The following is a 13,489-nucleotide window of genomic DNA, read 5'->3' as shown; positions in this document are numbered from 1 at the left end:
CATTTATAATATTTCAGATATTGCTCAATATTTCAGATATATCTCGATATTTCAGATATTTCTCGATATTTCAGATATTTCTCGATATTTCAGATATTGCTCAATATTTCAGATATTTCTCGATATTTCAGATATCGCTCAATATTTCAGGTATCGCTCAATATTTCAGATATCGCTCAATATTTCAGATATCGCTCAATATTTCAGGTATCGCTCAATATTTCAGATATCGCTCAATATTTCAGGTATCGCTCAATATTTCAGATATCGCTCAATATTTCAGATATCGCTCAATATTTCAGATATCGCTCAATATTTCAGATATCGCTCAATATTTCAGATATCGCTCAATATTTCAGATATCGCTCAATATTTCAGATATTGCTCAATATTGTTCCATATTTTGGATGTTTTCCAATATTTTTACTTATTTTGGATGTTTTCCAATATTTTTACTTATTTTAGATATATTCCAATATTTACCCATAATTGAGATATTTCCCAATATTTACCCATATTTTAGATATTTCCCGATATTAATCCATATTTTAGATATTTCCCAACGTTTATCGATATTTTAGATATTTCCCAATATTTATCGATATTTTAGATATTTCCTAAAATGTTTCGAACACTAGCTAACATTCTTCAATATTTCTGATTATTCTCAATAATATTTTATATAAATATTTAGATTTTTCACTCCATATACACCAGATTTATGAAATAAATAGCCTCTCAGCACATTCATTGTAGTTGGAACTTTTGTCGATGACGTTTAAGAAAATGAACCCTTTGACATTATCTTCTTGAACAAAAAACATTCCAAAGTATTTAAGTTATTGACCAAAGAAAATTCTTGCAAAATCTTATACCCTACGAATATTTAAATATTCTAAATGTCGCATTATTTTGTTAGTTCCTATTGGCACAAATCCAACACTGTACAAACGCGATAATATCTAATGATAAATGTAGAAAATGACATTTTTCTTCTGAAAATCCCAATCAAACGCGCCTTAGAGTGCACGACTACGATTTTGTATGAAGACCCCCAATTTAAAATCGACTACACCGAGATAAAGAAAAAGCCTCCACTCCCCGCAATCTTGAAATAAAATTCGTTTTTCGTGACGAAGTGGCCCGACGTGAACCAGTCCTTGGCCTCTTGCTAACCATCATTCTCCTCGCTCGAGAAAAACATTGCCAAGTTTTAAAATTGTACCTATAGTGTTCCTTCAGTTGATGATCGCGTCCGCCCGTCTATATAATTTAAAGCAACTTTGTCGTCCCTCGCGCGGCGAAAGGGGCGCGAACACTCATTTTCGAAAGATAACTCGGGAAATCGTAGGTTCGCCCGACCGAAATTTTAAATTTTCCTTTCTCTTCTTTTATTTTTATAATAAGGATGACATCAATCCGTTTGTTGGAGAAAATATTAATTCCCGTCTCGGTACGCGCAAGGTCTTCGGGTATTTTTCATTATTCCGCTGTTGCACCGTGTTGTTGCAGGCAAGTTGGAAAGCCGCCGTTAAGTCTAATGGGTTGAGGCGACGTAAAAACTGTATTTTTGACATTGAAACTCGAATTTTTGCGAATTATTAGCACCCCTATATCTCGTCGCTCGGGTGCTACCATCCCGAAATGACTTCATGAGACCGCGCCAGGATAATTATACGCTTTTACTTAGTCGTGAAGTATGTCTGTCAGTGTTTTGTTATTTAATTTATAAGCTTTCATTTAAGTAACTGCTAAAGACGCGAGTTAAAAACCATGATTTTATTTGTTGTTAGTTAAATTGCCATGAGCTCTGCATTTATTGTTGACAAATTCATGACGATGTAGATGACACGTGCTATGGCTGTCTGTCGGTTGTCTGTATTTTCGTGTTGATAAAATATGTCACACTCCCATTTAAAAGTAGCAGTTTTTAGAAACTCTTTTTAAAGATATTTGACAAAATTACCTAATGAGAGGAACAAATCCTGCATATCATCTCAGATAGTTGAATACTAAAAACCAATGATTATCCACCAAGACATCTTAAATGTTTGAGATGTAAATAATAACGTATTTAAATGTCACATTTTATAAACAGAAAACTTTCGTGCATTATTTACATAAACTTTAAATTTTGAATGAAATAAACCATATTTTGTTACGCGGCACAAAGAATAGGAAATTCTATCGTTAGAGTACAATATTTGGAACATAACCACTTTGATGAATCATTAAATTTTGGTATGGTCTCTGTTACTAGGTACACCGGGCTATAAATTCTGACACACTGCCAGTTACCGTTACAAGCACATTCATTACGGTTCAGCATTAGGGTGGTACCTGTGGATATATATTAACAATACATGATTATACGAGACCTTTGCTGTAAAATTTAACAATACACTTTCACTTTTAGTAAAGATTCTGACAGTATAGCAGTACCCGCGATACCCCCATTAAAAATATGAGGTATCTAGGATAACTTGTTAAAATTGCGTAAGATCTAAAATTTATCTCACCGGCGTTTTTAATATAATCTTAATCACATTATTTCTATTGAGTCGAAATTACCGGCGTCAAATGCGTCTCAAATAATAGATTGTCCAACGGAAGATGCGACTTTAGGCACAGAAAAAATCCCTGTTCTTACCAACTCAGGCGTGCAATTCTGGGCCCTCGTTGCGTACCTATTTTTTTTTTCAATCTGCCACATAATAACACTCTTGTTAACCGACTATTCGTGATTATTTCTTTGTACCCTTACGGCGATAGCAATTGCGACTCGCGTTAGACCCAAGGTACGCGGCTAATTACACGTTGAAGGTCAGGTAGAGGTCATCGAGGTGAAATTATTAGCGTAATACGCATCATTTCTCACAACTCGTTTTTGGCCCAACCAGTTTTCATCAGCGCCTTCTATCGCTGTCGCGTTAATTTATTAGCCGGTGTACACAGATTTCGAAAAATGTTCGGAAATGTTTCCCAATATCCCCAATTTGGTAGGACTCCCAAGAAGTGACGTGACTGAAGATACCTATTCAGATTCGAATTGTCGATGTAAAGAAAATACCAGTGGCTGTGGGTATACTGCTAAAATAAAATTCAATATTCTCGTAAAATGTTGCGAAGAGGTTTTATCGTAAATTTTACGTCGGCACTTCTTTTCATTAACCGAATAGTTTTAAGGGTTATATTTCATTCTTATCTTATTATTTAAATGTTATCCGCTCTTCCTTGTCCCAAATAGTTGGCTTTTCACACAAAGTATGTAAATTTCGTTTAATTTCATTTGCGGATAAAATTTTAATCTGAGATGTCTTACGGGTTCAAAGATAATGCTGAATAATAAGAAGAGCATGAAATAATTTGAAGCGGTTTTAATTGACTGTACGACCTTGTCGGTGTTCGATTTATGTCTCTTATGATATTGTGTTTTTACCAATTAAACGTTTTGGTGGATAAATTATCATCGGAAACTCATAAAGATAACCACTTTGGAATTTTGATGTGTCTGGCAAGCTGGATTTTAGTGGGATCAAATGTTGCATCACTATCTTTATAATGCTTACAGCCGTAATATTAAATTTGTTAGCATTTTTTGGGTATCGTCCAATTACAAAATTATTCCTTCTCTTTAATGATTTGAAAGATTTTTAAAAAATAATTTAAAACTGTACTGGTTAGATTTAATATTTTGGAAAGCAGCCAATAGCAGCATTGCCTTGCTTTTTTTCAAGGTTAAGAAACTCGACTTGGGAATAATATTAAAGTTTTAAAGAAAATGATGCTAATTTAACACGTGGTAATTATGAACTGTAAAATTGTACAGAAATTTAAATATTGATATCGAAAAATTTCATGTTTCAACTAATTCAATAATAAATCTCAGAGATAACAATGATAAGATATTTATAGGCCCAGTTGATTGGCATTGTAATATATTTTCAGAAATACGATTTAGCGTCTAAAGATTTAGTTTTATTAATAGCATTCAATAGAATTTGCGATACCATAACTAGTAATTCTACTAGTTTTCACTAAACAAAGAATTTTTACCTTTCTATATAAAACTCCCAATTTTTAACCTAATTTGAATAAATTAGAAATTTATGGAAGATATTTCCTTGCCCTTTAAACTAGCGAAATCTACTCAACAAACTAGCTGTCTTATCCCAGCTACTACCGAAATAACAAATGTTATAGCTCCCCAGGGGGCCTTTTAAGGTAAAACACACGCGAGGTAGAAAAGAACACAAGCTAGAGAAGAGCCGCCTAAATCTGTAAAAACAAAATCACGTTTTCTCAACGCATTCCTTTCAAATGTTAGAAATATTTGAGAAATGTTTGTGCTATTATTCATTAGGTATTTTAATATTTGCCTTTACAACGTAACTTCCGTATTGGCGGCTTTTCATTTTAATAATTACGGTTGAATTTCAACCTCCGTGTTAATTGCTATTATATAATATCTCCAAATTACGGAGTATATAATTGAGATTGAGGAACTTATTTTTTTATTATTCTAAACTTTGCTAATGAAGCGCGTATACGATCATTGGAAATAAAAATTAACTTTTAAGGGTGAAAGTTTAGCAAAGTATAATTAAAGTTTCGGATTTATTTTTTTGCTAATGAACCTAGTCGATAATAAATCATTTGACGCTTTCTTTCCTCGTTTTATAATCTCACTGTATTAATACCCGTATCTTCCAGTTTCGTCACTAAACCTTAATAATTAGGCCTTGGTAAAATACCGTAATTTTAGAATATATTGTATAAACTACTTAAAGGGATGGCCTTTGATACCTATACGCGTATAAATTCGCAATTATCGTCGATTAAGATAATAGTTCTTTAATGTTAATTTTCAGTTGATAATGCGCTCGTTGTATGCGATTTAGGTAAACCACTCTTCTCGGTTTTAGACGACTTTGTCCGTAAAAAAGGCAACGGAAACAAAACCTTTATGTATCATTAATTTGACGTTAATCTGTTCGAATGTACTTTATAAACTCAGCTACGCCTGCCATTGTCAGTCCTCCCAGTTCCAGCTATTATATCAAAGACGCTACAAAGACACGAACGTGTAGTACACATCACGCTGTTTGCTTAGCGTTTCTTTAATAACCAAAATGTAGGACGGTTTACGCTTTTATTACGTCCTTTGTACCTTAATGCAACATACGGAACTTAAAAACCACCATTAAATGTTTCAAATTAGTCACAATACGTTGCGGGGAATTAAACCGCGCTATTCAATCTTTTAGTGCCGGCGTTGATTCTCACGGATAAAAATAAAATACGAAAATATTTTTTTACGATTGATTGTTGGATTTGCGGGTGGAATAAATTTAAACTCGCCATAAAACTAAGTCGTTGAACATCGGAATATAAGATGTATATTTATAACATTTCTGAAAGAAAAAAAATCGAACCAGGGGTTTTTTTCTCTCTATATCGCTACATGTAGCTGAAGTAATTTTTGAATATATCTCTACATAGCCGGTATATGAAATGAACATCGGTATTAAGAGAGAGAAATGGTAATAGTTTCTCCCATATGGGAAATAACCTGTTCCTCGAGGAATGAAAGAGAAAATATTTTTCCCGCTGTAACTATGGAAGAAGAAGACTATGCAATGGGCGAAACCGTCAGTACCATTAAAACATTTTCTTTTTTCGTCGGTTTTTGGGAGAGAGAGTAAGGTGGTGGTGCGCGGGGGAGGGCGAACGAATTTCCTCCAACGAAATTTGTGGGGGGATCCGCGGAGAAAAGGGATAGGTAAAGCATATCTGGAGGGTTTGAGGATGACCCGCGACTGGTGACCTACTTAGTAGAGAAAGTCCCAGACCCGAGGTCGGTGAGTCTCGAGCTTGGATCTGCCCCGAAGGACGTTTCACTTATAAAGTAAGAAGATCTCGACAATCGGAGCTTCATAAGAAAATTGGTGTTGCTCAAAGCCGGTTGATCAAAACCGTCTTCCTTTAGAAACCCAGAGGATTATCTTCTTTTCCTCCTCATCTCAACCGAGAGTCAAAGAGAAAGTTCTCCTTCCATTTCATTGGCCCAGGAGGAGGAATTTCGTCTGCCACAAGATGAAAGTAAGTGAAAGTTATATCTCTCGCATTCTTTCACTGATTACCTTTTTCTTAAATACTTCACTCTTCATTTCACGGAGACGTTTTATCTCTTTCGCTTTTATCCGTGAAATGAATAAGCAATGATATAAGGGGGGTTTTTTTTTATAACATTGATCTTGAAATCGAGATGCTTTTTAAATGTATCCTATATACTTTATTTTGGAGTACGTTGAAATGTAAAAAATGAAAGTTTTAAGGGGTAATCGTATACAGTTGACAGATAAACTACCATTTACTGCCAAAAAATTATTTTAGACGTGTTAGAACATCAGGGTTGGCAAAATAAAATTGTTTGATTTAAATTCAAATCCTGGTTTAATTTAATTTACACTTATTTTAACCGTATTTTAGTTTAAAATAACTCAAAATTGTTTTCGTGGATTAAACTAAATACAATAGTTCTTTTTTTAAATATTCTGTTTGTATTGTATGTTAAAGACAGGGTAAAAATTTTTTTTTTTCATTTTAAATACCAAAACCCAAATTTTATTTTTTAAGAACTACGTGGGTTAAGCCAACGGGTCCCAAACTTTTAACCTTTGCAGAACCCTTTTCTCGGAACTAAATTCCGCGCACCCTGACGGACCAGAGGTCTGCTCCGAATATATTTTTTTCCCCATTTCGACCAATGTCAATTCGCCATTTATTTGTTTCAGAAAAATATTGGTAGTAAAGGGCTCACGAAGAAACGAATAAAATGTTAGACTTATCTAAAATTGCTAAAGCTTCCATCAAAAAACTAAAATATTTATATAAAAATAAAATTACCAGGCTATTAAAACGTGTATTCTTTCCCAATAATTAAGAGGAACCCCAGGGTACCTCGGAACACCGTTTGGGACAGTTAGTTTAAACCACGACCTTAACCCACCTTGGTATAAACCAGCTAACCCTTTGGACAATATTTAGATATGTGAGCTTCGGAATGTGTTAAATGGTTCTATTATTGGTATTAAATTTTAAAAATATATAGCAAGTTTGTAATTGTAACGACTTAAAAGTACAATAATTTAAATTTAGAAGAAATAGACATTCTAGGCCACCTCTCGTAAACGCGTAGGGTGAACTTGTAGCTGAGTGTAAATTGTACACAATAAAGCTACATCGACACTCCTACACGTTTCCGTATACTTTTGCTAGCTTAACCTGTCTATTATAACATTTAGTTTTGTATTATATTATATTGTATTATGTTTTATTTTCTAAATACCTTAGAAATTCTTCACAATATTTCTAGGCAAGGAGATTTCTTAAAATGCATACTATAATACATTATATTTTTAAAATGAATGCGAAAGAAAAAATTCGTTTCTTACATGTGCGATTCGAACAGAAAATTTATTTGTATGTATTTCTTACATCGATAAACATTTTAAATTCGATTATTTATTATCGAGTTCAAGGCTAGCTTTTCTAATTTGGGTTGATTGGAAGAGTCCCACGCAAAACACGAAATTCGCGAGTTGATTTTTCGCGTTACATCATTTTTGTACAGCGAGTATCAATAGGCTATTTTAGCTACGGTGTTTAGTTATTTTTAGAGGATGAAAAAAATCTTGATTTTAGAGGCTATTTAGATAAAACCGGATCTTTAAGTTGATTTTATTTCGTAAAACCTGATGTAAAAATCTTCTTAAAATCTTCTTCTAAGAATAGAAAGTGGTTTCAATGAGGAATAAAACAAGACAACCCCGATTTGTTCTTTTGTTCCATTTCTATAACGGACATTCAAATTTAAATGAAGTTTGACGGGTTTTATTACTTTTAATTATGCTAATGAATATTAAATTTAACCAATATGGCTTCATTGTTACTAACAAAAATAAACCGTTATTAAAAAATTCAGTTCTACATATGAATGGGGTTGTTTTACGAGGTTAATTATTAACGTGACACTAAAATTAAGCTAATATCGCTATTAATATTTAAAAACACGTTTTCTTTTTTACAGCTTCTACTGGCCCAGATATTTATATTATCTTCTTTAATTGGGCTATCGTTTCAAGAGAATTATGGTGTGAAGAGGCCAATTAAACCCTCATCAGGGTCAGTTTCTCCCGCATTACCACCGAGGCCAGGTCAATCTTACCAACCTCAGGGTCAAAGTACCTATGGTGGAACTCGAAGGACAGGAGTCGATTCGGGTTCAAGAGGTGACACCGGTTCGCAAAGCTCTAGTGGCTATGATGCTGGCTATCAAGGGACCTTTGGATCAGATACGAAACCGATAGTTCCGGGACCATTGGCACCTGGAACCGGCGGGAGCTTCGATTCATATGGCCACCGTCAAGTAACTGATGTTCAAGATAACACTGCTCCTGGAAATCCCGCACCTATTGCACCTGCTCCGTTGCCCCCAGGAGCCACTTCTGCAGGACCATCGAGGCAAAATCCAGGAGCTTACCAGATTAGTGTTTCTTCAAATTTTGGAGCTAGGATTCCTGGTAAAGTCAAACCTAGTTATTCAGTTGCTCCCGGTTCCGGACCTTCTGGATCTCAAATATTTTCGACTGCCAATCAAGGCCAACCAGCAGGAGCGGCACCAGTTTCTGGTATATCAGGTGGCAGCTATAGACCAATTGCCACTCCTCCAGCAACACCAGGATCGAGACCAGCCACACCAAACAGAGGTTCTGGTTCTTCAGGTCCCAGCAGAGGTAGTCATCAGTTTAAAGGTCAAAACTACGGTCCCAACCATCAAAGAAATTCCCAGTCTTTCATAACGTCCCACATGAGAAGAGGAAATGAGGTAACTGGTACTCGAACCGGTTCTGGTAGCGCTCAGACTAGTTTTTCGACCGGTGGACAAGGAAATACTGGCAGTAGAACACAAACGTCTTATGGAAATAGCGGCTCTGGTATCGGAACTAATAACGGCTTTGGATCAGGATTTGGTCCAAGTCATAGTGGAGCCGGTCAAAGTGGAAATGCTATAGGTCAATCTGGAATTAGTGGAAGTACCGGGGGATCAAGTTATCAATCTTATGGGAACAGCCAAAGCACTTTCGGAACTGGAACGGGTACTTCTAAACCCAAGATCCCTGCCGGACCTATTCAAGGACCACAAACAACATTTGGTCACACCAGCAATCAAGGAGGTAATATTTTACCCAATAAGGATTTTGTACCGGGTACTAAAGACTTTCATTCTTTTTTAGGTTCAACATCAGGAGGACAATCATTTGGAGGTCACTCAGGAACTCAAACAGGCGGTCAAAGCTTTGGCACTCAAACTGCTGGACAAAGTTTTGGAACACACACGGGCGGTCAAAGTTTGGGAACTCAAACTGGTGGTCAAAGCTTTGGAACTCAAACTGGCGGTCAAAGTTTTGGAACTTCAACTGGAGGTCAAAGTTTTGGAACTTCAACTGGAGGTCAAAGCTTTGGAACTCAAACTGGCGATCAAAGCTTTGGAACTTCAACTGGAGGTCAAAGCTTTGGAACTCAAACTGGCGGTCAAAGTTTTGGACCTCAAACTGGCGGTCAAAGCTTTGGAACTCAAACTGGTGGTCAAAGCTTTGGAACTCAAACTGGCGGTCAAAGCTTTGGAACTAATACAGGGGGTCAAAGCTTTGGAGGTCAAACAGCTGGTCAAGGTTATGGAACTAAAACAAAAGATAAGAAATTTGGTGCTCAAACACCTAGTAGCGGCCATACGGGTACTGGTAGTCAAAACGTCGGAGGACAAACTAGAACACACACATTTGGAAACCAAATCACAACTCATGGACAAACACAAACTCAAGGTTTCGGAGGACATACTGGCACAAGTAGCCAAAGCTTTGGGGGAAATACTGGTAACACTGTTCAAAGCTTCGGTCAAAAAAACAAATCGGGCACCAATGGCCAAGGATTTGGAGGACATAGTGGAGCTACCGGGCAAGGCTTCGGAGGCCAAAGCGGAACTACCGGGCAAGGCTTCGGAGGACATAGCGGAGCTACCGGGCAAGGTTATGGAGGACATAGCGGAGCTACTGGGCAAGGCTACGGAGGCCAAAGCGGAGCTACCGGGCAAGGCTTCGGAGGACATAGCGGAGCTACCAGGCAAGGCTTTGGAGGACATAGCGGAGCTACCGGGCAAGCCTTCGGAGGCCAAAGTGGAGCTACCGGGCAAGGCTTAGGAGGACAAAGTGGAGCTACCCGGCAAGGCTTCGGAGGCCAAAGTGGAGCTACCGGGCAAGGCTTTGGAGGACATAGCGGGGCTACCGGGCAAGGCTTTGGAAAAACAAAAACCGGTACCAGCGGCCAAGGTTTTGCTGGTCATAGCGGCACCAGCGGTCAAGCGTTTGGAGGGCATAGCGGAACCAGTGGTCAAGGTTTCAGCGGAAATAGTGGCATCAGCGGCCAAGGATTCGGCGGACAAAGCGGCACCAGTGGCCAAAGATTTGGCGGCCAAAGCGGCACCAGCGGCCAAGGATTCGGTGGACAAAGCGGTACCAGTGGCCAAAGATTCGGCGGACAAAGCGGCACCAGCGGCCAAGGATTCGGTGGACAAAGCGGCACCAGCGGCCAAGGATTCGGTGGACAAAGCGGCACCAGCGGCCAAGGATTCGGTGGACAAAGCGGCACCAGTGGTCATACTAGCTCACAGGGATACAACAAAGTTAAAACTTCAGCAATAGATCAGACAAGCTACACTAGAACTCAAGGAAATAGTTTTTCGATCACTCAAGGTGGCTTTTCCCAAGGAACCAAACCAGGCAGTAACATTCCTTCACCTGGGGTTCACACATCTGTAACATCGATCCACGGCCACACACAGACATCATCTTACGGATCTATCGATTCCCAAGGTGGCCCGGGTAGCTCTGTTGCTGGTCCCAATTCTGTTATTGAACAGACTAAAGTTGGAGGAGGCCCAGGTGCACACGTTCACGGATCAAGTTATGGACAGCAACCAGGCGTTGGAGGTACTTTCCGGGGCCCTGGTAGTCAAACTATCTCATATGGTCCAGGAAATCAGGGAGGTACAGGTGGACACACTAGTACCCATACTGGTTCGGGATTAGGATACCAACCAGGCTCAGTTTCAGGTCCTGGTAGCAGTTCGCATGGTTCTGGTAATCAAGGAAGTACTTTCAGAGGTCCAGGAAGTAGCTCTTTATCGTATGGACCAGGAAATCAAGGAGTAAAAAGACCCGCTACACAAGGAGGTAATCAAGGAGCTGGACAAACAGGTTTTCAAGGTAGCTCTTTCAGAGGACCTGGCAGTAATACTATATCTTATGGGCCCGGCAATCAAGGAAGGGGACAAACTGGCTCACGAGGAGGTGGATCTTTACCACGCCCTGGTAGCGATGTAATCTCGTATGGACCTGGAAACCAAGGAACGGCACCAGGAGGTGGTTCTTTCCCACGACCTGGTAGTGATGTGAGCTCATATGGACCTGGTAACCAAGGAACGGCACCAGGAGGTGGTTCTTTCCCACGACCTGGTAGTGATGTGAGCTCATATGGACCTGGCAACCAAGGAACGGCACCAGGAGGTGGTTCTTTCCCACGACCTGGTAGTGATGTGAGCTCATATGGACCTGGCAACCAAGGAACGGCACCAGGAGGTGGTTCTTTCCCACGACCTGGTAGTGATGTGAGCTCATATGGACCTGGTAACCAAGGAATAAGACCAGGTGGTGGATCCTTACCGCCTCCTGGTAGCGATGTTATCTCGTATGGGCCTGGTAACCAACCAGGATCGCCTAGAGGACCTGGATTTGGAAATCAAGGATCCACATCTTCCCAAGGTTCAAGCTATAGTAGAAATAATTATGGTCAAGGAAATACCGGCACTACCGGTACTACCAGCACTGGGCCTCGTCCAGGAGGGTCGGGTCAATATTTTCCGCGAGGAGACAGCGGAATACCATCTCAACCTTCAACAGGAAATCGTGGACAGGGACAGAGCGGTGGAAGAAGACCAAATGGAAGTGGTCAAGGAAGGTTTGATTTTGGACCGGCTGGCGATCCTCATGATGGTTACCAAAAAGGACAACCAAATACTGGTTTGAGAAGACCACCAGTATCCGCACCGTCTCGACAAGCTGGCTCTTCTCGACCAGGCGCCACCGATTTTGGTAACATAGGCAGTGGATCTTCCGGCGTTGGGAGCTCCAGTAACTATCCCACTTCCGGCGGATATGGTGCTAGTAGAGGTAGCGTGTCCCAAGGCCCGGCAAGCCCAGCTGGATCATCAGAAGGCGCACCTGGACAAGACGCAAAGTATACTTTTACGGTTCATCATAACGAAAAAACCAAACCAGGTTCATCGAACAGCATCGGTAGCGGTAACCAAATCCAAGGTGGCGGTTCGTCAGGATCAAATGGAAATGGCTATTATTTCGTCAAACCAATGAATACGGGTAACCCCTCAGTTCCTGTATCAAGTGGACCTTCTTCTGGTTCCCAAGGGGGAGGGCAAAGCTTTACCGGGCCCACTTCAATATACCAAGGAAGCGGATCATACGGGTCATCTCAAAGTCATCAATCTGGAAGCCACGGAGGTTCAGGAGACGGAAGTCAAATCAAACACACCATGGTGCCAGTTGTAATCATTGAACAAAAGACTGGAGAGGGTTCTTGGTAGATAATTATCTTAATTATTGACGCTTTAACGTCTGAAGAACTTTTCAGTTGGACTTTAAAAGTTTTCGCGAGATCTCTTGAGTTGATTAAAAAAGAACTCTGTGTTTTTGAATTTGTTAAACTGCGTCAAGATCTTATTTCGCTTGTTTCGATATTTCCTACAAGCGAAAGTATACGCTTGCACTGGTACAAGTGTACCGAATGATAATGAAGTATTAAACTTATTTTACGTTTTAATAAAAAATCGATTTATTTTCTGTTGTGTTTTTTACATAATAAACAGGTTAAGAAAACGCCCAAAAACATGAGCGGGGGAACTTCTAGTAGGCGCAGTCTGTACACAAAAAAGCTACAAGTTTTCGGGGGCTGGATTAACCTGTTTATTAGATATATTACAATTACTTATATTAAAAGGGCCGGGTACACAAATAACGTAAAGCAAACAAATCTTCCACACCCCCTTAACGATTGGTAAGTTGACAACCCTAAGGCTAAATTACGTAACCAATACTCAACCTCCCTGAATTACAATAACACTATGAAGCTTAAAACTAATATTTATTATTTTACCTCTAGAAATCTAAATGGTAATATAATAATTATTTTTTAATAATTAATTAAATAAAAAATTTCATAATTATTAATTTAGGTATAGAATTATGATATGTGACGTAACATTTCAGTGACCCATCCCCTCCACCTATAGGGCAACAGTGGCGTAGCTAGAAATTCTTCAATGGGGGTCGAAGTATGTGATTGTTAACATGGG

At 39.1% G+C, this 13,489-nt stretch overlaps 1 protein-coding gene across 2 annotated transcripts; it reads left to right on the top strand.

Annotated features, from left to right (window-relative positions):
• The first annotated feature begins 5,905 nt into the window (after window positions 1-5,905).
• LOC149943579 (uncharacterized) lies at window positions 5,906-12,917 on the top strand. Of its 2 annotated transcripts, XM_090175512.1 has the most exons (4): window positions 5,906-6,102; window positions 8,093-9,239; window positions 9,300-10,091; window positions 10,158-12,917. In XM_090175512.1, the coding sequence occupies exons 1-4, from the start codon at window positions 6,097-6,099 to the stop codon at window positions 12,719-12,721; spliced, it is 4,509 nt and encodes a 1,502-aa protein (XP_090031638.1). In that variant the 5' UTR covers window positions 5,906-6,096; the 3' UTR covers window positions 12,722-12,917. The 2 variants fall into 2 exon arrangements, with proteins under 2 accessions (XP_090031638.1, XP_090031637.1); XM_090175511.1 differs by having other exon boundaries at window positions 9,300-12,917.
• The last annotated feature ends 572 nt before the right edge of the window (window positions 12,918-13,489 follow it).

The sequence above is a fragment of the Leiobunum rupestre genome, chromosome 5 (genome assembly GCF_980474605.1).
Source record: "Leiobunum rupestre chromosome 5, qqLeiRupe1.1.hap1, whole genome shotgun sequence".
NCBI classification, from domain to species: Eukaryota; Metazoa; Arthropoda; class Arachnida; order Opiliones; family Sclerosomatidae; genus Leiobunum; species Leiobunum rupestre.
The sequence above is the reverse complement of the archived record's forward strand: the minus strand, read 5'-3'. Positions and strand labels throughout refer to the sequence as shown.